The 26559-nt window shown below is 39.0% G+C and overlaps 1 protein-coding gene across 4 annotated transcripts in view; it reads left to right on the top strand.

The window, feature by feature from the left end:
* LOC102236275 (capping protein, Arp2/3 and myosin-I linker protein 3-like) overlaps positions 1-26207 on the top strand; it is a 115308-nt gene extending 89101 nt beyond the window's left edge. Inside the window, exons 26-39 of one of the 4 annotated variants that reach the window (XM_023335788.1) lie at positions 3105-3218; positions 3646-3821; positions 3908-3995; positions 6600-6725; positions 7424-7490; positions 7649-7836; positions 9802-9881; positions 14684-14803; positions 16890-17058; positions 18848-19208; positions 20298-20401; positions 20492-20705; positions 21641-21712; positions 25494-26207. In XM_023335788.1, coding sequence (XP_023191556.1) covers positions 3105-3218; positions 3646-3821; positions 3908-3995; positions 6600-6725; positions 7424-7490; positions 7649-7836; positions 9802-9881; positions 14684-14803; positions 16890-17058; positions 18848-19208; positions 20298-20401; positions 20492-20705; positions 21641-21712; positions 25494-25525 — 1911 coding nt within the window. In that variant the 3' untranslated portion in view covers positions 25526-26207. The other 3 variants (XM_023335787.1, XM_023335791.1, XM_023335789.1) reach the window with 3 other exon arrangements.
* The last annotated feature ends 352 nt before the right edge of the window (positions 26208-26559 follow it).

Below are 26559 nucleotides of genomic sequence, written 5' to 3'. Positions count from 1 at the left end.
TTTTTTTTAGCTTTGTATAATGCTATAAAATTATTTCATCATAAAAAAACATACCCCAAGTGTTGCTTTGACTCATTCATGCATGTTTGAGAAATCCTTGAATCTCCCACGGCACAGTAGCCCAAAACTCCGCCTTAGAGCTTCAGTCTCCAACTGAGCTCCTCCAGACTAGCGGCAGCAGCAATTAGCAAACACCTGGTGGAACTGGGAATCTGCAGAGATCCTAAGAACAGTTGTAAACGGCACCAATGGACGGCTTGGAAAAGCATCGTTGTGATGACATGCTTAGCGGGAGTGTCCGAAAGGAAGAGACAGAGGCCAATTTCAAGGCAGCAAACACAAAGTTATATCTTTTTAATGTTATGTTTGATATACTATATATAGTATTTTTACAACAACTAAGGGTAAATTATTTACTTGATTGTGCTATAAGATGACACCATATGCCTGAAAAATACATAATAAATTAAGCACGAATAGAAACTTTTGAAGAAGTTTCGCCGCGTCTGGCATGTAACCTGTCTGCATACTGATTCTACGAGCTGACTGGAAATCCTGTGCGTTGGCTTCTACAGATGTAAAACATTTCCTCATACAACGATGGAATTGCATCAAACTCAAAAGCTGTACATGAAAAGTACAAACTTTTAAAGTTTTCTTCAGAGCTTTTGTTTTAAGAATGTTCTCTCAGTTTCGCTCTGGATGTACTAACCCCACTGGTCTGGTACACTCATTCATCAACGCAGGATTTGGGATGGATCGTTCCGATAAGAAGCGAGGTATGATCAATGGCATTGATGGTGCTTAATTAGTCATGGCCAATTATGTTATCGAGTCTATAATGAAAAGTCCATACAGGGTCATTTTGAAGAATTTGCCTCAGTGAGCTTTGGATTTCCTCTGTAGTGAATCGCCAATAGTTTAATATTCAGGTAATTAACTAAATAAGCCATCAGGTCAGAAGTTACGGTGTAAGGACAGAATTTCTAAAAGCTCAAACAGCAGGAAGGTAACGCTGGGATGGTTATTTTTTCTGATTAGATGTAAATTAAATCAGCACCAACTACAGACAAATGGCTATTATTGGAGGTTTTATGCATTATTAAATGATGCTTGAACGACGCTTGGCAGAAGATGAAAGCAAATGAGTCAACTCTAGATGAACCGGTTAAGTGTTTATGCCCCAAATATCAATGCACCGAACCACTGCCCCAGGCTGGGGTGGAACAGAGGATTTTCATGCTCCCATGAAAAAAAAAGAAAAGTACATAGTACTTTTTTTTTTTCAAACAGTGATTGTTAGTAAACCAGACCTGCGAGTTACAGATTGGTTTGCTTTGACACAACAACAAGAAGAAAATGCAGAACTCACGCGTTTCCTGTTAAGGCTAATAACCAGGATGTTTACTGTACCAACATTTCAAACTGGAGAAATAGGTTTAAATCAACATGTCCAAAAAAAAAATACCATAAAAAATCAAATAACACTACAGGAGTATTTTTATTTAGTGTTTCTATATCGCGAACCAGTAGTTTTGGTGAAAATGGCTTAAAGCGTTGATTCCGATGTGCAGCCCAAAAGGCTCTTTCTCGAGCTTCAGAGCGTACAGAGCGTACTGTCAGAGGTGAAAACAAACACAGATGCCTTCTTTTGTTTCAGCTTAAAGCAAGTAAGAAAAGAAAAAGCAAACATATTGTCAGTGGACTAATTATCCAGCCTTCCTGCACTGCTGCCATTAGTGTGTGGTTGTCAGCATGTTTTGGTGTGTTCAGGAGCGACCCTGTTCATTTTCTTGAGTAATTTTTTTTCACCTTATTTTCTTGGATCACTTACAGCTGATTGGGTCGGCTGCCCCCAGGTTCCAGCTAAGTTCTGGTTAGCTTTGTCAGCTTCAGACTGGTTCTTAAAAAAATGAAAGATGAACAATAATGATACAAAAAAAAAGATCTAAATAGCACAATTTTTACCAGTGAAATATCCAGGATGGAATTATTAAAGACAACAACTAGAGATGAAAAGCTGCTATCGCTTGTCAATTTACACTTCGCACTCATAGACTCGAATTTATACACACAGGGTCAAATGGAAGGGAGTTTCAAAGGTTTCATAATGCTCTACTTTAATCTACCTCAACACCAGTTTTAGGGTGTTTTTGAGATCATTGCCCCTTTAGAAAATCCCACGTATTTCCAAACTGCTACCCACAGACAAAAGAAATTAGGTCAAAATGAGACTATATTTTCAGTTATTTGGCTACAATGTCTGAAGAAGTCTAGGTAAGACTTTCAGACGTAAGAAACGTGTAGAAACTGTCAAAGAAAGGTGGTGGTAGTATCATACTGTGGGAATATTTCACTCTCAGGTGCATTATGCAGGCTGGCAGGGAGTTGGTTGCATCCTTCCACCCTGAAAAATGTCTTTAAACAGCCAAACTGAATAAAACACGGTCTGTGTACAATTAACAGCTCGGTGTTTTGTCGTTTATTTCTTTCATATAATTCAGATTATATATCCCACCTCATTACTGACTTTGATATTGCTGCTGTCTGGGCATAAAGGTTATGCCTTCAACCTGTACTAAAGAGAATAATGTTCAAAATTAGTTCACATCAAATGCGATTTGGAATGGACTGTGAAAGTTATGTCTCCTTTTCAAACCGTTGATTTATTCAATCAATCAAATTTTATTTGTATAGCACATTTCAGCAACAAGGCATTTCAAAGTGCTTTACATTATGAAAATACAAAGTCATACAACACACTGTCAACATTTGAAACATTACATTTTGTCAAGTGCCATCATTACACATCAGATTGTTAATTAATGTTTCATTGATTACGTTTCAAAAGCAACTGGTAAACAGCTGGGTTTTTAGTCTAGATTTAAAGTGTTTCAGCTGTTTTTCAGTTTTCTAGAAGTTTGTTCCAGATTTGTGGTGCATAGAAGCTGAATGCTGCTTCTCCACATTTGGTTCTGGTTCTGGGGATGCAGAGCAGACCAGAACCAGAACCAGAAGACCTGAGAGGTCTGGAAGGTTGATACAACAACATCAGACTAAATGAGTTCAATTTAGTGAACTCTGGATGTTTGTGTCTCTGTCAGCTGTACCCGTCCCTGTGCGAGCTGGCCCACGTCCTGTCGGTGGACGGCCCCGTCAAACAGCGGCTGGACACGCTGGCTGGAGAGCTGGCCAAGGCCGCAGACAAAGAGCTGCAGGTAAATCACCGCTTTATTTCCGTTTACGCGATTGTTGTTTAAATAGGAGTGAACTGGCTGCATTTAGATTGCCTGTTAATGCTGCGCGCTGACTTCAAAAGAATTGTTGCATTTTAAATCCACAGGAGAAAAGAAACACAAACTTGCTAGCGTTTCCTGTGAAAATCATTTACAAAGGGAAATGAAAATGCGGATGTCTCGAGAATCTAGAATACTTTACGAAGTTTAATTACTTTGCTTGTTGGGATTTTTCAGCCATTTGCGTCCAACAGATGAAGCGAACATCTGTACGAACAGAACATATGATTCAGTAGCTTAATAACACCCTGAACAGCTGCGTTGCACACGCAGCCATGAATACATTTAGATGAACCAACAGTAACTTTTCGAGCAATCTTTAGTTCCCGTTGCAATGTGGCTTGTCCAGGTGGTGGTGGACTCCATGGTGTCTCTCTGCCGAGAGTTGTGTCCCATGTCCTGCTCGGCCGCCGAGAGACTCAGCCCGCCTCTCTCCGCCATCTCCGAGCAAGTCTCCATCCCTTGCTCAGCCATCCGCAGCGCTCTGATGGAGCGAGCAGCCGAAGACATCAACCAGGCTCTGGAGTAAGAAACGCCCGTAGATTCAAAGCTTCCAATCACGCAGGACTCTGGAGAACATGCTGATTGAACTGTTATTTCTCCGCGTGCAGGGAGGTGAAGCTGTCCGTGGTCTCCTATCTGACAAACTCTATCGTGGATCAGATCCTGCAGGAGCTCTACACCACCCATAAAACCCTGGTACTGGTAATATCTCTTTAATGCATGACTTCTTTTTAGATGGTAGAAAACACGTGTTTGTTGTAGTTTATAGTTTTCCGTTTTATTTTTCAAAGAACTAAACGTAGTGCTTCAATCGTAACCAGCACAATGTTTTTACTGTTCTGGAGGGAAAAAAAAGTGTCCACTTTTGTAAAAAGTAAAGACCTTGGTAACTTCCTGATTTGCGGTATTGGGAGGTGTCTTGATTTGTCAACACCAAGTAGGTATCAGCATTCAAGTTCCTGTCAACAAATCCAAGGAGAATTGAGACCTTTTTTTTTTTTTTTTTTAAACGTGAAGTCCATCGTGGTTTGGTGAGAAGTTATTCACAAGCGGAAAAACCTTTAAATCTTTCTCAAAGGATGGAAATGCTTTGACAAACTTAAAAAACCTCGAATGTTGCATCAGATACCGTACAGGTATCAGTTAGGATGTAAAATATTACATTTTAGAACCATGCAGTGAGAAAAAAGATTCAGTAAGTAAATATGTAAGAATGACTAAGACACATTTCCAGAAAAGAATATTTCTGTCTTTAAAAGGAGATGGCAGCATGACGTAGTTTTGTAAATCTTCATCTAAAAGAACCAGCAATACTTTGAACAGATGACACCAAAATAGAGATGTTTATTTATAATCCAATCTACATGTATAGGAGGCAGCAAAACACTTTAATCTGTCCATGTGACTGCCGAACACGAGGGTGGAGGTTTCATAATGTGGGCTTGTTTTTAGGCAGTTTGCAGGATCAAATTGACAATTAACTGAGCTATACCAATGTATTCTAGGCCCAAATGTGAAGTTATATTTGTTTAAAGATATCCTTACATAAGGGAGAGTTGTGCAGACTTTAATGAACTAATATTATGTTATTGTTGTTTTACACAAATATGAGGGTTGATAAAATTAAAACATCCAAATTTTTCAATATCATTTCTAGAAATTTTGCCGCTGCATGTTTTTCTACAAGCTATCAAGTTACGATGTCTGCATTTTTTCCCCAGCACTATATGGACAAGAAGGTAAACATTTTTTTAAGTCCATTCGATGCTGTTGACTTGAATTTTTCCAGAGCTGTTCGGCGATCTCTTTCCCTGGCCGGTTTTGTCTGTCAAACAAAGAACTACTGTATATTACCTCCTCATAATTGTGCTGCAGGAACATAATGAGTGAAATGAGCCCAGCTGTTGCCCTTAGCGTTTCATGCTAACGTATTTCATCTTGAAAACTGGGCAGATATTGTTTCAGTTTTATTAAACCTTAATGTATTTTTTTTTTATCAAAACTCTGACTTACACTAAAGAGCTTGAGTTAGACTGTAAATAACACCTTATTATTTCACCACATTCTGCCTGCTAGCTGCAATGCTAATATTGTATTATGTTGAGTTGCTAGCTGTTGGCTAATTGTTATCCAATTCTGTCATGTTACAGATGTGTAGTTATTTCTTCTTTTTTACCAAAAAAAAGTTTTCCCTCCAACTGTGACGTATCTCTACTTTCAAAAATAATTTACTCTGTAGCGCAATTCTTCCAGATGCTAATACATTTTCCGCGGCCGCCATACATGGTGATTCACACAAACTGCTATGAATTCTTCAAGACTCTTGATGTTTAGGCTTAAAGTTCAATTTCATCAACCTCTTCAAAGCATAATTAAAACTCCTTTCACCTAATTACAAGCAGTTACTGTATTAATAAGCTTTGTTAAACAAAATAATGAAATAATTCAGGAGATTTTGACGGATCAATTTTGCTAAGCATCTTAAAAGCATAGATGATTGATGGAGAGAGTTATAATTTTATATAATTAATTACCTTCATTGGCCTGTTTTTGTTAACACCTTTATGCAACCTAAAGAAAATGTTGAAAAGCGACTTTTCCTCTCATCTCGATGATGCAGATTGTGCCGCTTAAAGTCAAATCTAAACGGGATGCAAATGAAGACTTTATAGTGACCCTGTGCAGATGGAAATGTAAAGTGAATCAAAACCAGCATCAGAAATCTTATTTTGAAGGAATTGCAACCTGTAACATCTGGAGTTATGTCAAAGTGGCTGTGATTTTAGTGTTTACCTCCATCACTAGAAATGTTTACCCCATAGTAGGGGAAATATATATGCTCTCGAGCAACACAGAAACCTGGTTTTGAGGTAGTTAACTTTATGATCTGATGCTGCAGGGTCCAATCTTTACATAATGTAATTTTTTAAATGAACTCGACTGAAAAGTGCACTAGGAAAAGCTCCTAACAGCATCGCCGCCGCCCGGCCAGCTCTGCTTTACATTATGTTCACTGTCTCCATTGTAATGTCTCATTCTTCTCGCTGTGTTTTGCTGAAGTGCCAGCCAGTATCCTCCCTCGCTCTGCTTTGATGATCAAGAAATTGAGTGTAATTCATGTTTGTCTCAGGGTTTCCAAACCAAATTGCCCTTTTGTTCTGTTTGTGAACCTGACACGCAGAGAGGACAGACCCACCTCTCCTAGGACACCGCATTTAAGGACAGTAGTTTGATTGATGTGAGCACTTGAATGACGGTGTTGTTGAGTGTTGATGTGTGTGTGTGTGTGTGTTGCGTCAGCTGCGACAGGTCTCTCAGGCGAAGCGCTGGGACGATGTCGGGACGGGTAGACGATCCGTCAGACATTCGAGACTTGTTGAATCTCTGGATTTCCCCGATGAGGACTTTGGAGTGAACCTCGGAATAGTAAGTGTTTGCTAAACGTGATGGTATGACGGAAAGTCTAAATATGTTTATCGTCTTTCTGGCATGATATTGATGAAGATTTTAACATAGCTCCCACAACCATACAAAATTTCCCACTTTGGTTTAAATTAGGAGTATCCCGATGCAAATTTTTAAAATTCCAATATGATACCCATATCGCAGCTTTGAGTGTCGGCCGATACCGATGTTGACCCGATACGATATCAGCATGAATCGTAGATGTCTATTACGTATTTTATAGCGTGGAATGTGGGTTCCACTGGAAGATTATTTCACTTATAACAAGAAATTGTTCCCATATGATACTCTTCATTTGGCTGATATCAGACCAATTTCCAATATCAATCAGTTGCATTTTTGTATGCAAATCAAACACTTATTGCCTTGCAATTATATTCCTTTACATTTTTATTACAAATGAAAACTTAAGTTGGAATTTATAGTGTGTTGAGCATTTGTATTCAGGTGTCTTCCTAGCGTCTCCAGCTTTGATGCATTATCCCACAGCATGATGCTCTCACCACTATGTTTTAAGTGGATACTGTGTTATATTTACACCACACCTCATGCTGTTCATGCGAGCCAGAAAGCTCAAGGATAATGCACATTTTTGCCATGCACATTTCTAACATATAAGAAATGTAACTTATATTTTGTCTTCATCTTCCCTGGTAAAGGATACCATAGCGATCAAAAAGCGGAGCTCCAGAACCAGAAGGATCCGTCCCGTCTCCACCAGAATGAGTGAGTCTTCTGCCTCTGTTCCAGCTTGCTTTCGATGCCACACACCGCTGAGATCAAAGGAGACTGAAGCAGAAGCGGAGGAATATTTGATTAATGTGCTGCAGGTCAAACGCGAAAGGATAGAGAGATCTCTGTCCCAATTAATTCCTGTCTCCCAGGTTTAGGTGACGAGCCCAGTCCCTCTCCCACTCCCTCCGCTCCTTCCCACTCGGCATCTCTCACTCACTCGGCATCTTGGGAGTGCCTTTCCACTCTCCCCACCAACGGCTCGCCTCTGCGTCACGTGACCCACGTCCGGCCACGTCCGCCGCGACGACACAGAGCCGCACACATTCCTCCTGAATCTGTGAGTAGACTCCACTCCCGTTAAACGTTTGCAGAATTTGTCATGTTACCACCACAAGCTGAAGGTGTCGGGGGTTTTTTTGTTTGTTTTTTTGTTCTTCTGATATGCAAACACAAAGTAGTGTGTTTGTATATCACACAAAGGCCACATCTGCGTCCGAGGTGGGAGTATCGGACCATACGGCGAATATTAGTTGTGAACTCCATAAATTTGGCATTTGTGGAACAGTGGCGAGAAGAAAGCAAAGGACGCCCATTCAGTGTCTACATATTAGTATTCACCCTCCTTTGGATGCTTTACTCTTTTAATTGCTGTTGCAAAACAGTCAATTTGGCGTTTTTTGAAAAACAGTTTACAAATAAAAATCTTTCAGTGTCCAAGTGAAAACAGATTTCTATAAGATAATGATATCTAACTGAAAATATGAAACATAAACAGGTGATTACATAAATGTTTACCCCCTTTTGTTTAATTAGGAGTGACTGACCTAATTAAACAGAGGTCCTTTCAACTGGTGCCAGCAGTGGAGATCAAATGAGACTGTGTCTATAAAGTCACCTGGTTGTGGAAGGTGCATTCAGCGGTTAATCAGCCACTCCGAGCAAATAAGTATAAGTCAGGGGATGGGTGCAAAAAAACAAAACCTAAGTGTCTGAACATTGCCTGGATTTCAGAGGCTTGTAAAGGTACAAGGTAAAATGAGTGCAGCAAAACAATTTGTTTCCATCTGCAACAGAACTACGACTTCAGAGAACTTATATTTTGCAGCAAGAGAGCAAACCCGAAGCGTCCAACCAAATGGTTTGAAGGAAAGAAGGTGGATGCAAAGTCCAGCTCACAACTGATCCCCGCTCAACTCGATAGAGCTTGAGCAGTTTTGCGAGGAAGGATGGAGTAAAATTGCAGCATCCAGATGTGCAAATGTATCCACACAGACTCCATGCTGGGGCTGCAGCCAAAGATGCATCTACTAAATAGTGACTTGAAGGGGGTGAATAGTAACACAATCACTGATTTTATGGAAATAATTTCATTTAATTGTCATTATTTTGTAGGAATTAGCTTTTTGTTTGCTAAAAAAAAGCCCAATTTTTGTTGATTGATTTGCAAAAGCAACAAAAAGGCTATGACATCCAAAGGGGTGAATACTTTCTATAGGCACTGTAATAATTTCTCTCAACAGTTTTTTACAAGCCACATACAGGGGACTGAGCAATCATGTTGCTGTGGTTAAATTAGACCAGAAGGTAAGTTTTTAGTCTACATTCAAAACACTGTTTGTGTGCCATCGCCACAGTAAAACATGGTGGTGGCAGCGTCATGCTGATCAAAGCATGTTTATGTTTAATGGGGATATTTTGGTAGAAAAAAAGGTCTTGATGTTTTCTAAAGGTTTGACGGACAGCTCCCTTTGTTTGTTTTCGAACTCACATCGCAGCTTAAAGGTGACAGCGATTCAACCGTAATCCCAACACGTGCGACTTTGAGGGATTTTTTTTTTTCCTTCTCTCCTTTTCTACGTGTGAACTTTTGGTTTTCATTTTCTGTTTGTTGCCAGAGGCACCTTCCAAAAATAAGTTCCTTTCAAAGTAGGAAGCCGCCACATGTGTCTCTGTGACTCAAATGTTAATAGCGAACCGCCGTCTCCCCGGGAGACCGCGGGGCATCAACAAACTGAGCAGTTTGTTTGTTTAGTCTCTTTCAAAGCTCATTTCTAAATCGGTGCAAATTTATTTGGGGCGGCGTGTTAAAGGAGGTGTTTTACAGACGGACTTCTGCTGGCTTCGGATTCAGATCCGCCAGCCAGCCTTTTGAAAGGATCTCACCTTTTTGTTATCCTTTCCGCTTCTTGTGGACTTGGCAGACTGATCATTTGTTGTTCTCTTTCTTGTTATTTGTGTGTGTGTGGGTGTGTGTGTTTGTGTGTGTGTGTGTGTGTGTGCGTGTGTGTTTGTGTGTGTGCAGCATTGCTCTGAGAATGGAGGTGTCAGTATGCTGGAGGACGGACTTCCAGATTTCTACAGCAAGAGAGTTCTGCCTGACAGGTGGGGTCACACTTTGGATTTTTTTTTTTTTGACCTGTTGCTTTATGACCTCTGACCTGTAAAAGAAGCCATTCAAGGGTTTCTCTTGAATGGCTTCTCAGTTAGGTTACCTAGGCACTAAACTAACTGAGAAATGTAATTTTCAAAGCAGCTAAGGTCAGTAGCTAACTCATTTTTATGCTAGACTAACGCAAAATTATTTTTCTACTTTCCTACCAGCTGCTTTAGGGTTTCTAACAGACTAAGTGGATAAAGTTAAAAGTATTTTTGCAGAAACTGTAAAAAAATGATTTATTTTTTTTCCCTCACTGTTTCACTTTGAATCAGACTACACTTCACTTTTTTAACTCAGTTCATTTCAGTTCATTTATGCCACCCCAGTCAATTCAATTCAATCACACATTCAGTCCGACCGATCCTAGTTATCAAAACAGTACAGTACGCTCAATTAATTATTCGCCAAACAGGCTGGGACTGCCTCTGTATGCGCTCCTATATCACATGGACACAAAATCAATCAATTTGCAATAGAAAGACGAATCATTTACTGCTCTGTGTATGCGTAGCTTTTTAAGAACTTCTTGCATTTCCCCCTTTCACATGCAGAGGAACGCTGAGGCTGGGTTTTCAGTTTTTATCCTGTAGACTGCAAACATTTAGATTTGAAATCAAAGCATACGAGACGTTTTTTTCAAGCTTTATACATCTAGACAACTAAAAAAAAAAAAAGATGGCATCATTTGTAACGGTTCAAGGGCAAAAGTACTGCAATATGTCTCTGAGATACATTGCTGAAATTACACTCTGTCAGGTCGTGGCGCTGAAGACGTCTTTCATAATAACAGGTGTAACTAACATTAAAAAGCAGACAGCTGCCTATGGATGAAAGTCGAGCAATCGTGAAGATGGAAAATCAATCAGAGCTTTTTATACAAACACTGAAAAAAAGATAAAAGAAAAGCAGAACAACCGTTTTGGAATATCTGTCAAACTGTTCGACCGAGGAGCAAATTTAGCAGCTGACAGCAGAGACATTGCGAGAGCTTTTAAGAAATCCCCTAAAACTACCGTTAGTGATATCATTGCCAACCTGCAGAGGGCAGGAGTGAGTCACAAGAACATTCCATGGGCAAAATTGTGGAGGATATACCAGAGGATGCAAAACATTATTAGCTAGAGGAATAGGAAAACCAGTCAATAATTAGTACAAGAAGCTAAGAGAAAAACCTCTAAAAAAAATTAAAGAAAAAGAAAACTATCTGCTCATTCCTGCAAACATATAATCTTTCCTGTGAAATATCATGGTTTGAGCTGGCGCGTCTTCTTCTGGAACAGGTTCAATGATCTTTATAGAAGAAAAACAATCTTGGAATGTTAAAGAAAATTGTTATTTGCCTGTTGAAAGAAAAATGCAACAAAACCAGCAGATATTTCATTGTGGTGCAAGGTAATGACCCAACACACCCACTGCCAAAACAACAACACACTTACTCTCCGCACTTAAACCCACAGAGAGTATTAATTTTAGCTCCTGAAGAGGAGAATTAATGAACAAAAATAAGCATCGAGTGAAAGAGGTTGTGCTGAAAGCATCACAGAACAAGAATGCAAATGTTTTTTTTGGGGATGTCGGTGGGTCAGAGATTTGAAGCAGTTTTTGGAAGTAAAGAATTTCTTATAGAACAGGAACAATTAATTGTATTAATAGTGATTAATTGATGATTGAGATAATCTTCAACTGATTTAGTAATTGATTAATTGTTAACTTGAATATCAAGACTCTATGAAAGGACATTTGCTGAAAGAGCAAAATACTGCAGATGCAATCTTTGCTACAAATGATCGCAAACACAGTGCTGTATTATTGTTTTTGTGCAGTGTTTAAATTAAAAATCTGTAGAGTGACAATTTTAAAATTTGATTAATTAATTAATCATCGGAATAATCGATTAATAAAATAATAGTTAGATGCAGCCCTAATCTCATATAGACTCTCGTCCTTTTGTCTGTCCCAATATGTCGGCCCAACTTTAATAATGCCATCTTCTGAGCTACAGGTAACAGATCTATGTGCAAATTCAAGGAAATACAGACTAAAATGTTTGTCTTTTATTGTAAAAACCCAAATCTTTATGTATATAACTATGGTTTTTTTATTTTATATTATTATTTGCTGTTCTGAAACTCCACACTGGGAAATGTGCAACTAATTTTTACATAGTAAAAATGTGACTTTGCCTCCATTTGTGGCAAAGTGACGCCATACCAGAGGCGCGGCAGCTAGCTCCAGATATTAAATTGAAAGGTCGAGTTGTGGCACGCCAGACCAAAGAGACGCGCGGCCGCAGTTCAAACCGTTAAGTCTGTGAATCCAGCCGTGGCCGCAAAACTTGTTGTTGATTCACTGCAAGCGTGAATTTCCAGCTAATCGATCAAACTAGTGGTGATTACATCTACGTGAAGGTCATTGCTTTAGGGGAGAATCAACAGATTGCTATTCAGTTTTACAGCCTAGCTCTACAGAGCATCTCTTAAGGACGGTCTTTTATGCTTTAAAAGAAAAGATCATTACTTCCCAGGTCAAAATGATAAAAAAAGACAAGAGTTTTCAGATTTCTTTAGCTGGACACTCAAATACATGTTGCATGAGGAGAACAAGCTAACTCATTAGCTGTGTGTGTAGCAGATTTGCTAGCATGTCTTAAGATAGAAATCCAAACTTTTGAATGGATTTTCTCGCTAAAAGAAAAAAATAAACACTGAGATTTATTTTTTCTTTGCTTGTTTACAAACCACAGCTGTTGGTAACCCTGCTGCTTAAACTTCACACTTAAAACTGGTGCTTAGACTTTTTCTAATATTGTCAAAGGCTAAAATATACAGAGAGAGTCATCTTTAAAGTAGGGATGGTCTTTTCTCTTCACCTCACCCCACAGTTTTTCTTTTGTTTTTTTTTTTTTTTTTAAACTTTTGTTTATGGACTATGATTGCCATGAAAGAAGTAAATTTTGGATTTGGTGAAAAAGTTTGGTTTTGATCATAGGTTTTGGATTATTATTCAGATAGATTACACAATAACCATCCTATTTCAGTTTTTTTTTTTTTAAGCAGAACCCGCTAGAATTTTGCTTAAAATCTCCTGGGATAGAAAAAAAGGCCAATCATTTATCTTCAACTGCTCTTAAAACGGGACATGATGTTGTTTTCCACAGTTTCACATCTTCTGTTTTACATCAGACCTCACATGGAGTATTTTTCATCAGCAGAATGAGATCGATGTCGATATCGCCACCATATTCCTGAACGTTCCTGGTCCTTTAACAATCTGCTCAATAGTTGGTGAATAAATCACAAAACTATATATTTCTAAGCCGGCAACTTTCACGAAATGACTGAGAAGGAAATTAGTGTCGCAGTGCATCCCCGTTCCGCAGAGCTGGATGTCTTCACCAGACCTGGTCCTCTGCACCCGCCTTCCTGCGTGTTTTAGATGTTTTTCTGCTCCATCACAGACGATTTAATTGATTAAATTAATCCCTCAGCAGGTCATCGAGATCGCTGGCGGCTGTTTAATGGTCCGTCACTTTAAATCAGACGCACTGGAGCAACGGCGGATCTGAAACACGCCAGACTGAGAACTTCCAGAAAAATGGCGGTCGCCTTAATCGCGGCTTGTAGACGGAAAGCTGCTCGCTCTGGCTCGTCCAGCTCCGGCAGCAAATGTCTACGATTTGCAAGAACTGGGTCTTTATTTATTGATTTATTTTTTACCAAAATAACCAAATGTCTTCAATATCTGTCACATTTAGTCTGTTTGATTTGATTTGAGTATTTACACATGGAAGCATTTAGATTGGAGGCACAGTCGACTCCATTCGTCCCTCACGCAAAAACTTCAGCAAAAACTTTTTTCCTGATCCAGTAATAATACATTTGTGTGCAACATAATCCTTTTATAAACCTTTCATTCAAAATCTGTGAAACTCATTAGAGTGTCAAACACTCCTATGTTGATATTACATTTATAATCAGTTCATGCTCTCTACAGTCCTGATATCCTTTCATAAAAAATGGTTTTTTTCAGGGAGTTTTTGTTATCTTTTGTTTTGCTTGTATAATTGATTAAAAAAGACAACTATTGATTGCAGTTTCACAATCAACAGAAATCTCGGAAACACTACGTACCTTTCCATGTTTTGCAGTGCTACAACAAAAAGAAAAACTTGAATGTATTTTTTTTTAGAGCAAAGTGGTGAAGAAAATGAACCATGGTTTGTAAATTTAAAAAAAAAAAAAGCAACTGAAAAACAGCTCAAACTATCAGATGGAGAATTTCTCCAAAGAACGTATTTTAAAGTGTTGCTGCAGGGTTTCAGTTCGATTTAGGCATAAACTTTAACTAGGTCACTCCATTTTGCCTCAGGGTGATGAACCTCCTCCACATAGTCTCAAATCCTTTGCAACTTTTTAAACAATTTTCTTTTTTACTGATTTTCTTCATGTTTACATTTTGTTTAGTTTAAACAAAACAGATTTCCTCTTCCTCCTGAAAGTAACTTTCCAACAGCATTACCCTGCCACCGCCATGTTTTACTATGGCACATAGTTATCTTGCACATAAAATTTTGAGAAAATACATAAAAATTTATGACTGCGTTGTCTGAATACTTATTTTGTCCTCACAGGTTTTATCATTGCAACTTCCCCTCCCAAAAAAAACACTCCATCTAACTTCACTCTTCCAATCTTCTCTCCCGCATTCACACTTATTCTGTCTTTTATTTATATCCCTTTTCCTTCAGTCAGCTGTCATCCCTCAATCAGGCCCAATCACTCAGGAGAAAGAAGAGGCGCAGCGTACTGTCGATTTTCTCCGGCTTCCGCAAGAACCGCAACTCCACCTTCTCCAACCAGGAGTCTGAGTGAGTAAGCCGCGTCGGAGCAGGCGACCAGAGGGACGTTTAAGCGCGCCGAATAACCTGCGGATTGTGATGGCTGCTAAAGGAAGCCAGCTGTATGCATTCGCGACGCTTACTATTCATAAATATTTCAGCAGAGGGAAATGTTTTCCTTGTCTTCAGCTGTTTTTGCTCTGAATTTACGGCTCTCTGTACATTCAGACAGGTCTTATTTACTCCTCGACTTTTTAAAACTACGGCGTGTTGCCAAACGGAGAAAGTACGAGCCGGCAAACAATTTTTTTTTCTTTTTTCTACTTATCGTTACCCTCTCTGAGAAGAGAGCTGAGGGCAGCACTCAGTAGGAGCTCGCTTATTAAACTATGTCACTGATCAAAGAAGGAAAAGGTGACACTGGATGAAGGCTCCGGTTTGTTTTTCTGCTCACATGTCTGCTCAGAATATCGGTCACGCCGTTAGCTCTGCCGGTGAACAGCACTTCTATTGAGAAGTGAAAACACATTACATAAACCTTCGAGCTAATCAGAGGGAGAATTAAAGAGGTTCGCTCACTTGAAGGCCAGCCCTTATTAATTTGTCTCTTCGAAAACAGGTGATGTTGTTTAATGTCGGATAATAAATTGGTAGACGGGATGTTTATTGCTGCTTTCGCTCAGTCTTCTCTTCATTTTCACGATGGCTTTTTATATATATATATATATATATATATATATATATATATATATATATATATATATATATATATATATATATATATATATATATGTTTCTTGCAACAACTTTTGTGAAGGTTTTTACGGAATGAAGGTCGTCATACTTCTTGTATCTGTTGTGATGGTGGGTAGAACTGGGACAAAGATCAGAGGTCAAACATGACGAAGATCAACCAACCAACCAAACAATAGAGCTAGATTTTGATGGATATCAAGCTTGAGGAATGACTATTGTAAACTTCAAAGCCTCATATATGCTGGACAACAGAGAAAATTCACAATAAGTTCAAAGTTGTTTAGCCAAATATTGATTCAAAAAGAATAGATTATTATTATTATTATTATTATTATTATTATTATTATTATTATTATTATTATTATTATTATTATTATTATTATTATTATTATTATTATTATTATTATTATATGACCGGTGGACCCTAATATATTAAAAAAAGTTTGTGAATCACTAAAAGCCCAAAACATTAACCTTCCTTCTAACTATGATGGTTTTTAACCTTCTGACTTAAACAGTGTTTATTCTGTCAAATACTATAAACTGATTAAAAAAATAAAATAAACAAATTTTACTAGATTATTTAAACTGCAAAGGTGTAAGGCAATCTGAAAACAAGTCAGGCAGGGCTGAAACAATTAAACCGAATAATTATGATTTATTGATTAATGAAATAATAATCAACTAATTTAGTGGTAGATTAATCGCTAACTGGATTATTCAGACTCTAAAATGTGCCATTTGCTGAAATATTAGCACCCTCAGAGCAATGTTGAGCCAAAACTGTTACATTTACATTTTTCATTTCAAGATGACAATCCTCATGTCTGTAAATATGTTCTTCCTGGAATTCCTTAAATGGTAGTTTTAGCTTCACCTGGTCCAAATTTTGGTCAAAAATAAAGCCTGTTAAGAACTTATTGCTTTACAGCTATTATTAATTTAATCAAGAAATAGTCGGCAGGTCAGTCATACACTGTATTTATGCAGAGTCGAGAAAAAAGGGCTGCGCTTTTCACATGTTGATGCTGGAAGTTTACTTTTAGCTGCAGATTCACGCTTTGCTACAAATGATCAATTATACACAATAGTATTACTGTTGCTGCATTTTAGGCAATAAAATGTTTATTTTCTTATTTATAAAGTAAACCAAATTATTATTTGCGTTTCTAGTATTGTGTAAAATGAACTTAAGTGGAAATTGTTTTATCCGTTTAATAGATTAATTGATTAATTGTCAAAATGATCTACATAAAAGTCGATCACTAGGCTAATCGTTAGCTGCATCAGAGCCAGTGTGCTGACCAACATATTTTTACTTCAGCTGTCAGGTTACCGCTAAGGCCTGGTGTGTTTCCAGGTGCGCCTCAGAGAACGTCTACTCCATGATTCAGCATCCTAAAGACACCGGGAGGTCAGAGAGCGCCGTTCCGGGAGCAAACGGGACCCTGTCCTCACCTCTGCCAGCTCAGGGCGTACCTGCTCACGGACTCAGGGCCGCCAGCCCCCCCTGCTCCATCCAAAGACAGGTACAGTGTACCGGATCGTCGCTGGGAGCCAGCAGCTGTCGACACGCTGTCTGCTTTTGATTAGCCGGGCATCCTTGAAAGAGGGTCTGTGAGCTCAGTTTTAACAACAAATTATTCTGTGCAACAGCAGGTAGCAGCATTAAAAAGAATGATATGACCTTTGTTGTTATTATCTTAGTTCTTTCAACAGTTACACTCAGACGTGTCTAGATTTTTTTTTTCTACACTTTGTGCCCCTTCTACAGGGGCACAAACTGGAGAAGGGTGGCACACAAAAATTGCAATTTCATCTAATTGTCCTGCAAAACTGGGAAAACAAAACTATTTATTTACCCAAAAGATATGGCTCAGTTTAGCACGCCAAAAACGTGGATTATGGGGCGTGCTGTGGTGACGCAGGGGGTTAGTGCGCCCCACGTTTGGAGGCCTTAGTCCTCGACGCGGACGTCGTAGGTTCGACTCCCGGTCCCTACGACCTTTGCCGCATGTCTTCCCCCCTCTCCTCACCCTCCTTCCTGTCTGCCTACTGTAGAAAAAATACGAGCCACTAGCGCCGCAAAAACTCTTCGGAGAAAAAAATGGGAAAAAAAACAAAAAAAAAGTGGATTAGGGCACAAGCTAATTTTTCAGGTCACACAATTAGCCTGTTTAGCTAAGGATAGCTTCACTGTATACAACAAAATTTATAGCGCCGCTTTGCTAACTCTATTCAACTTATCAACTTAAAGTTAAAGTTATTGAACCCTTATAGACGACAAAAAATTGCAAATAACTGTTTAAAAAAAAACTTTTTTGAACGTTATGCTAACTCTAGCTAAATCATCAACTTAAAGTTGCAGTTATTGAACCATTGTAGATTACAAATTGCAAATAACTGTTTAACAACTAAATGTTCTCGTTAGTAAAGAGGTTTTTTTGTACGGTAGTCTGAGGCTGCTTTTCTGTATACAACTCTGTTTTTAGCACCGCTATGCTAACTCTATTCAACTTATCAACTTAAAGTCAAACTTATCGAACCCTTATAAACTACAAATTGCAAATAACTGTTTAATTACTCCCTTTTATTCTTTATGAAGAGTGTATTTTTGTGTAGTATTCTGAGGCTGCTTCTGCCATATACAGTACATCAACTTACCAATGGAACTAGAGATGGAAATTGGCCATTTGGCTATAATCTCATGTATAACATGTAAACGTTAATTGATATGTAATGTCCTTTTTTAAAAATATAAACTTGAAATAATCAACAACAACAAAATAATTAATGGCGGTTGTAAAAAAGGAGCAATTCTGTCATCTACTGATGTAGATGGATATGAACAGGCTAAGCTAGGGTGGCCAATCAGATTTCAAGAATAGTTGGTGCGTTGAAGATTATTGCATGATTAAAGAAGGAATATAAAGAACAATAAAAGCTAGGCTTTAAAGTTCGCTTTAGAGCATCCTGTTCCCACCTCTGTGGTCCCATGTGATGACAGAGCAGAGCTGCCTGCTGTGCCCACCACCTACTATTCCCAGCGTTTTTATGTCCTGGATTTGTGCAGCTGCTTGTGTGAAACATAGACATTAAGGCTTATTTTAAATCTCTGCTGCACACTCTTGCAGAACCAAAAGGTCTGCTCCGACTCTTAATGGCGAAATCTTTCAATAATTAGATATTTTGAATCATAATAGGTATTCGGTTTGTTGTCAACAAAATCTTTCCAGGAGTTGCGGGTGTGAACAATGCAAACGTTTATCTGATTCTGACTAATTGGGATTCTGCGTGCGGCCTTCCCCTGTGCTGCAGTCCACAGATCTGGTCAGCATGGTGTACAGCTGCATTGGGGCGGAAATAGAGGACTCCGACAGCAGCAGCACCTGCGACATCAAAGAGTCGTCGCCGCACAGCGCTGACGGATCAAACGCCATCTCGGACGCCCTGACAGATCCGTGGAGTAATGGACATGTGGCGTCCTCCAAACACCAGACGGACAGGCAGATGGAGACGGCCAGGCAGGAGAGGATCGTCCCACTGACGGAGTCGCGGACCGAGGCGGGAGAAGACGTCCAGAGCAGCGGCGTTGGCAGCGCCAGGCCGGAGCCGCCTCCGCACAGCACCAAGCCCAATCTGGCTGTGATAAGGCAGAGACATCTGCAGGACAGTTCAGGTACTGCAACTTCTACAGTAAGTAGAGTTTGATCTGTCAGCAGACACATTGTTGGAGACGGGACAGCCTCTGTGGTTATGCAGTGTGTTGCAAAAGTGTGATTTCTGATAGATGCCCACAAGAAAGGGTGTGATTGTGACGTATTTATGGTAAAAAAGAAAAAAAAGTCAAAAAAGTAAATACAAATGTATTATCCATTTGTACTAAGCCTTCCTTTTCTGGAATCATTTTAACTGCAATTACAGCTTTACACGTTAAGGCTGCATTCACAATAACCCTGCTTAGTACGCTTTAATTTAACTCTTGTTTGTTTACCTAGAAAGTCCAGGTTGTTTGGGGAGGTGTGAATGCACAATCAAACTCTGATGCAAACTAAAAAAAAAAAAAGCAAACTCTGGTCCGCCTAAAAACCTTGGTTCGTTTGAAGTGATTCAAATTTGAATCATGTGGATGCAAAGGGTTCAAAGGATTCAAGGCTCTGCATACTTCACAGTTCCAAACTGGTTGAAATGCGAACTTTGACCTGCAGAACAACCTTCTTAGACAATGCGATTTACCTAAAGCATAGCCACGAAGAAAAGCTGTCAGGTCTAAACGTAGGGGCTTCATCTGGGAACTGTGCCTCGTCAGAATTGTTTGAAAATTTTTTAAATGAACGAGCTGGTAGCTAGATAGAGTAAAAATGTGTTGGAGTGCAATGAAGTGATTTAATGATTCCGACATGATGATGTTCTCCAGATTTACAGAGTCATAGTCGAGGACTATTGGCGGTGTGTTGGCTGCAACCTCCACTGCATATTGGAATGCCAAATAGCAAAATGTAATTATTAATAAGCAACAGAAATACACAAATATTTGGCTTTTGTGGATGGAATAACTTGTTTGTCTTTTGAAAATGGAGCAACATTCTGATCTATAGTTACAGGTGGCTTGTTTTTACTTCAGCGTTTCTTTTCTTCAGCCATGGCTCACGTCTCGGAACCCTTGCTTTCTCTCAGAGTTTCTGCTTCAGGGCTTTTGGTTTTGAATCAGAAACAAAGTTTTGATTGATCATGGAGTTGATGGAGTTTCCTGTGGTTTTGTTACCAGAAGAGGCAGGAATGCCAGAGGGAGAAGAGCAGAGCGAGAGACTGCAGGAAGAGAAGCAGAGAGGGCGAGGACCAGAGGGACAGCGTCCTCTTATTCCCAAAAAGGTATGTGGTAAATAAATAGGATTTTTTTTTTCTGCTGCAGGCCAATAGACATGAAAAATGGAATAAACACGTGTTATCCTCTGCTCCTAGCCCAGCGTAGACCTCCAGAGAGACAAGACCTCTCCGGAAAAGACCAAGACTTCACCGAAAACTCCCGCGAGTCTTGAAGAACAGAACGACGACCAGAAGAGTTCGCCTCCGGCTCGGACAGCGTCTGAAGACAGCGTGAGCAGCGAAGCGAGGAGCCCTACGGTCTCTGTGAAGCCTGGCTTAGAGAATGCCGATCCCACCATCATCAGCCACGGTAGTATTAAAATGCCGTCACATGGTCGTAGCCAGAGATCGAGACTCAAATCTCAGATTTCAGACTAAACTTAGTCTCCAAACCAGAGGTCTCAAACTTCAGGTCCTCAAGGCCCGGCGTCCCGCAACTTTAGATGTGTCTTCAAAACATGTCTAAATATTCTAAATCAGATATGTTGGACCAGGGATGTACCTATATGGTGCAGAACAACAGCTCCCCAAGACCTTAGCCCCGTGGTCTGTGACTCAGACTGGACTTTGTTAAATAGGTTGAATACTGGAAAAAAAATTGTAACTTCTTACATTGATTGAGTCACTGCACTTCTCCTTCCTTTTTACTTTGTAAATTATATAGTACCTTAGAACATGTTTATTGTCTAGATTTGACAGCTTTAATATCGTTTTTGGAAAAGGGTCCCCTAATAATCCTCATTAAGGAGTGAACAATTTAGACACAGCCATAACCCGACTCTGTCATTACAACAGCACTCATTGTTTTTCAAACTAAAACTCTTTTTAGTTTGACTGGTTTTAAAATTAGATATTGGCCGCTGTATACACCTTACTGTTTATTTTGTTACTACATCCTAGAATATATATATATTTTTAAATCCACAGAAGCTAAGAGCAGTTTCTGTGTATCAAATTAAGTGTTTTTGAAAAATGATCACCGTTAAATGTCCTCATATTTAATTGAGGTGATTCGAATGGATTTTTGAATGTCTATTCTTACTTCATCTGTACTTGATATTGTTATTATTATTGAAGATTTTCAGACATTCTCCTTATCCCAATCAGCAGAAGTCAGATTTTTCTGATTGAACAGCTTCATTTCTACTCGTACAGATAAATCCTGTTCTTAAATGAAGGTAGTAAACCATTTGGGCAGAATGTGGTGAATAATGATGATGATCCCCCCTCCGTATACGCCCGCAGATGAGGAAGCAGATCATAATGGATTCCCCAAAACATCCCATCACACCAGGAAGTCCAACTCATTTGACATAGGTACTGCTCCTCTGACATGGTCTGTTTCAGGCCCCCTGCTGTGGCGCTCCTTTGTGCTGTAGAGTGCATGCTGGAGTATAAATGCATCTCTCTCTACATTTGTTCAAAACAATATCGTCATGCCTTTTTTTTAAACTTTCATTTCTATACCTAATGAACTCAGCATGGGTCTGTTATTTTTGGTTTTTTCCAACCCTTTAGACTGTGCTGACATCTTATCGCTTCCACCATTTATTTCGTCCTTTTCTTTACTTTAATCCCCACACTCCACTTTGTGTATGTCTCCTGACATTTCCCCTCTCAGGCATGGAACGGGACATACCCTATGATCCAGAGAGGTCCTTAGATCGCAGATTCGCTGTGAAAAAGCACAGAAACAGATCCTTGGACTTCTCTGCTGGGACTGGGTGTATGTATCTGCTCCATTCCCTTTCTGATGCATGTGGTATGACCACTACTTACCCTCCACCCAATCTTTTTTTTTTTTTTTCACTTTTCAATGTTTGCTGTTTTTGCTCAACCTCGCTTTTATCAAGCCCCTCACGCACGAGTCGTACCCTACACATTAAAAGCAAGGCTGTACAGTCGCTTTATAAATGATTGATCAAAGCAAGAGACCACAGAATATCATTTAAAGGGATAATCTGGCTAATTTCCAGGCATGTCTCACTTCCGTTGGCAGCCTTCGGCGAAAAAACAGACGACAGCTTCCTCATTTCCGCCCTTTTATTTCTCATGCTTAATTCTTTTCCTTGGTTCTGTTATTGTGATAATTGCCAGACGAGTTCAGCTGATTCATTATCATTTTCCACTCTAAGCAGCGCGGTGCTGAAGAAGTCGACCTCAGGGTTGCTGGAACTGAAAGAATGCTAATGACGAGGCAAAACCCACTGCCAATTACCCTTGTAATCCAGAGCGGTGCATCTTAAAATTCTGCTACAGAAATCTTCAACACAGTGAGGTTGCGCATCCTTGACTTTGTAGTATAAGAGCTAATTATCTCAAGTATAAAAGGTCTGATCCCCCTCTGTGATCCGTCATATCAGGGATTCAGCGCAGTTGCAGTTGTATCATTTGCTTCAGTTATTACACTGAGGTCTCAATTTCTCCCGTTGCAGATCAATACTTGACACAACGTCTGCCTAGTGAGAAAAAAAAAAGTCACCATTAGGTTTTCCTCTGAAGACAGCCGACTTGATGAAAGCGGCTTCGTCTCCGAATGCTTGGAATTTTAAATTGAAATTCCCGCAGACACTTGAAGAAACAAAGGGAGACCATCGCCGTTTGTCCCAGACTTGTCATTTAGGTTATCTAAACGTCTAAAATGTTAAGTGCTCACTGAAAGCAAGAGCAAAGAAAGCCAGTCTTTGATATGCAAGCCTAAAAATGTCAAACAACAGATCATACTCGGGATTGATAGAAAGGTGGAAAATTAGCTTTTTGACATTTTCTTTCAAGAAAACAAACCCAGAATAAAAACATTTTGAGTGATGTCGATGGATGGGAAAAGGCTCCTTTATAGAGAGCCACTAAGAAATCGGCCTGCCTTCAGACACTGTTGATTTTACTCTCTTACTTAAAACCCAATCTTTTATCCAATCTGGAAACTTGTCAGCAGGTCACTCAAACAACAACACTCTTTGGTGTGGAAGTTGCTACTGAGGGAGGAAGATTTAAAGTTAGTTATTTTTAGCTCCATTGAAGCATTTAGTAATGAAGGCGGATGAAGCACCAAGTTTTCCTGGCTGCTACTTTTTTTTTCTCTTCAGGAAGTCGAATGTATAAAAGTATAAAAGTGATGTTGCTTTGTTTTACCATTTAGGTGAATCCAACCTGCTGGGTTGGGAGAAGATGACCATCTTTCAGTAGTCTAATTGTCTTGTAACGGTCGACAGGAAATACTCACTTTAGTAGCATATGCTAACTCAGCATGCTAACTGCTGATTCAAGAGACTTTCTATTTTAACTCTAATTCTTTTGTACTTGTTTTAAAGTAGTCGTAAAATCCTCTTTCACCTGCAGAGCGGTGTCACACAAGCAGAGCCCTTTCTCTTACACACACACACACAGTGTGACGTCACCTCTGATCCCCATATAAATAATTCATAATCACAGAGAGGCGTATGGAAGCTACTCTATCGTCACATCAAACAACAGAAAAATTAACTAGCACAGTCTTTTAAAACATCCAATTAGACACAGCTAGTTTTATTCAGTTTTTGTTGTTGTTGTTGTTTTTTCATTTGAATGGATCTCTTTAAACACGAAGAAACGTTAATGTCCCTCAATGTGTCTTGTAAAGTTGTAAATTAAATATGGTGTTTGTTTTTTTTGTTGTTTTTTTTTACTTTTTGAGTTATGATGTCCCATAACCTGGAGGATTTTAGTTTTTGCAAGTTTGTCAATGTTCAGTCATCAGAAACACAACTCTAACTTTGGGATGTTTCTAATGTTTGTTTGTTTTTGTTTTTATTGCTGATACTGGGCACTTCTTTTTTTTTTTTGCTCATTCTTGAACAGACGTCAGGATTGGCTAAAATCTAACCTAGAGATTCATCTTTACAAAGTCGGTGATCAGAAATCAGCATCTTGAATCTAGTATTATGTCTCCATGTGCTGCTTTAGCATAAATAGGTTGATACAAATTTATATGTCAGGTTGTCATATAAGTTTCAGATCACAAAATTATGAACTGTGACCTCGCAAAGTGAAAAAACCACAAATATCATGCGATATTTTGTAAATTTTGCAGCAATAACCCACTAAATCACCTTACATATTTTGCTATGCCTACACTCCGTCTGCATTTATGAAGATTCTCTCACCTCAGCATGTCAAATGCTTGGAGTAGCCCAACATGGAGCAGCCTAGCTACTTAATCGGCTTTAAGTATTTGGACTTAACGCAATCAAAGACCATGAATAGAACATTGAGTTTTCATCCAAAGAAAGTCAGTTGGAGGGTAAAAATGTGACATGGAGCAATTACTCTTTTTTTTTCTGCATTATAGCGCTGTATAGTGTCCAACATTAATCCCAGTATGCATCAACTACACAAAATGGGAGCCCATGAGAAGCCACACATTTACCTCATGTATATAACAGGGCTTGATTTTTTTATTTTAGTTTTTACAAAATCTGCTTAATTCCCTCTGATTTAAACTCCAGTGCAACATCATGTTTAGGCTTAGACAGCATTACACTTTATACACACATGACATCAGTGTTAACGAGAGGATAGTGTTTATTATGGGCGAGCCAGTCGATTGCAACCTAATCGACCTGCATGTCACTTGCTAAAGGCATTACTGGAGGCGGAAAATTGCTCACAAAGACGTCGCAAAAGAAAACTGTCCTTTAATTAAGAAGCTTTGGAAGGAAGGAAGGAAGCATGGGAAGCCGATTTTGGCTCGAGCTCAAGGTTTCTAAATGTCAGACTGTCATTGTCCGAGGAAAGACTTTCAACAGAGCAATAAAAAATTAACATTTTATTTATTGTCATGGTCATGCATCCCATTAAATGTGAGTCCTTGGGAAAGAAAGCACTTCATTAGCAGGAGTTGGTAACCTTTCACCAGATTGGGATGTGAAGCACCACGAAATCAAAACCTTAAGCCCAGACGTCTGGGCATACTGTTACTTTAAACTGTTAGAACCTTTTGCTTTTCCACTTCTGCTTTTGTAACAGAACCCTTTCTGTGTTGCCTATAATTTGATCCCTTAACAATACAATTCAATAAGTCTAGCTTTCATTCCATCTCGCATTCCATTTTCTCCTGCAGGTTACGAAGGTGGTAACGGAGACGCATTATGACATTACCTGGGGACGGAGAGGACGCTGCTGGGAAGGAGAGACTGGAGAACGGAGAACTGGAGTGAGACGAGCTTTTAACACCCCACTCCCACGGACTTGAACTGAAAAACGGATTCATCAAGGGGATTCTTCGCCATTTCATCAATCTGTTGCTGAAAGTGCATGTTCTGTAAACCTTCTTTTTAACTGCTTGCACTCGTTATGGTTTCTCTCGTGTAATGAGAAGATTCTGTCACACACGCGCGCAGTAGTTTTGTTCTCCAGTAAGCTCACGGGAGTTTTATGCATTTATGCATTTAATGTTAAAAGATGTTTCCTCATCGCCTTCCCCCACCTTTTACTGACAATCTGTGATTACTAAAAGTGAGTTTGTACTGTATTTATTTTAATGAGATGTAGATCAAATGCACTAACCATTGTGGTACCGCTATTAGTTCACAATCAGGATTTAATTTATGATAATAGAATATTTGATAACTGTGTTCGAGTATGCTTTTTATTTCTTTCTGTTTGTTTTTTTTTTTTTTTCTTTGGTGTATGCTGATGTTGATTGAGAAACTTGTTACCATGAACTTAGCTCTCTCCCATCTCTTCAAGAGTATTTAAATCAGCCTGCGGGTGGTTTTAATTTGATTTCAATTGCTGGAAAATAATTATATTTTCTAAAAATGCTTCTATGAATCAGAATAAATAAAATTGAATTAATAGAAGGAAGCAGTGCGTGAAATGTCCAACTTGTTAAGTTTTCGCTTGTTTTCAAGTCTTACCGGATTACAGAGATCCACATCTACAAATAAATGCTGTATGCTACAAAGCGGAAAATATGGAACTACAAGAGTGCCACTAAAATCACATTTAAAAAAAATATATATATATATAGATAAATCAAATGTAAGAATTAAAAAGACAAAATGAGTGCAGAACAATTTTTTTTTGTTGGCCAAAAAAGATATTTCCAAAAAAAAGTTTTTAAAACAAAGCTTGACAAACGAGTACATCTAAAGAATTGCAATATTATATAGTTCAGTGGGATT

Source organism: Xiphophorus maculatus, chromosome 6 (assembly GCF_002775205.1).
Source record: "Xiphophorus maculatus strain JP 163 A chromosome 6, X_maculatus-5.0-male, whole genome shotgun sequence".
In the NCBI taxonomy this organism is placed as follows: Eukaryota; Metazoa; Chordata; class Actinopteri; order Cyprinodontiformes; family Poeciliidae; genus Xiphophorus; species Xiphophorus maculatus.
This window is presented reverse-complemented; position numbering and strand designations above follow the sequence as displayed.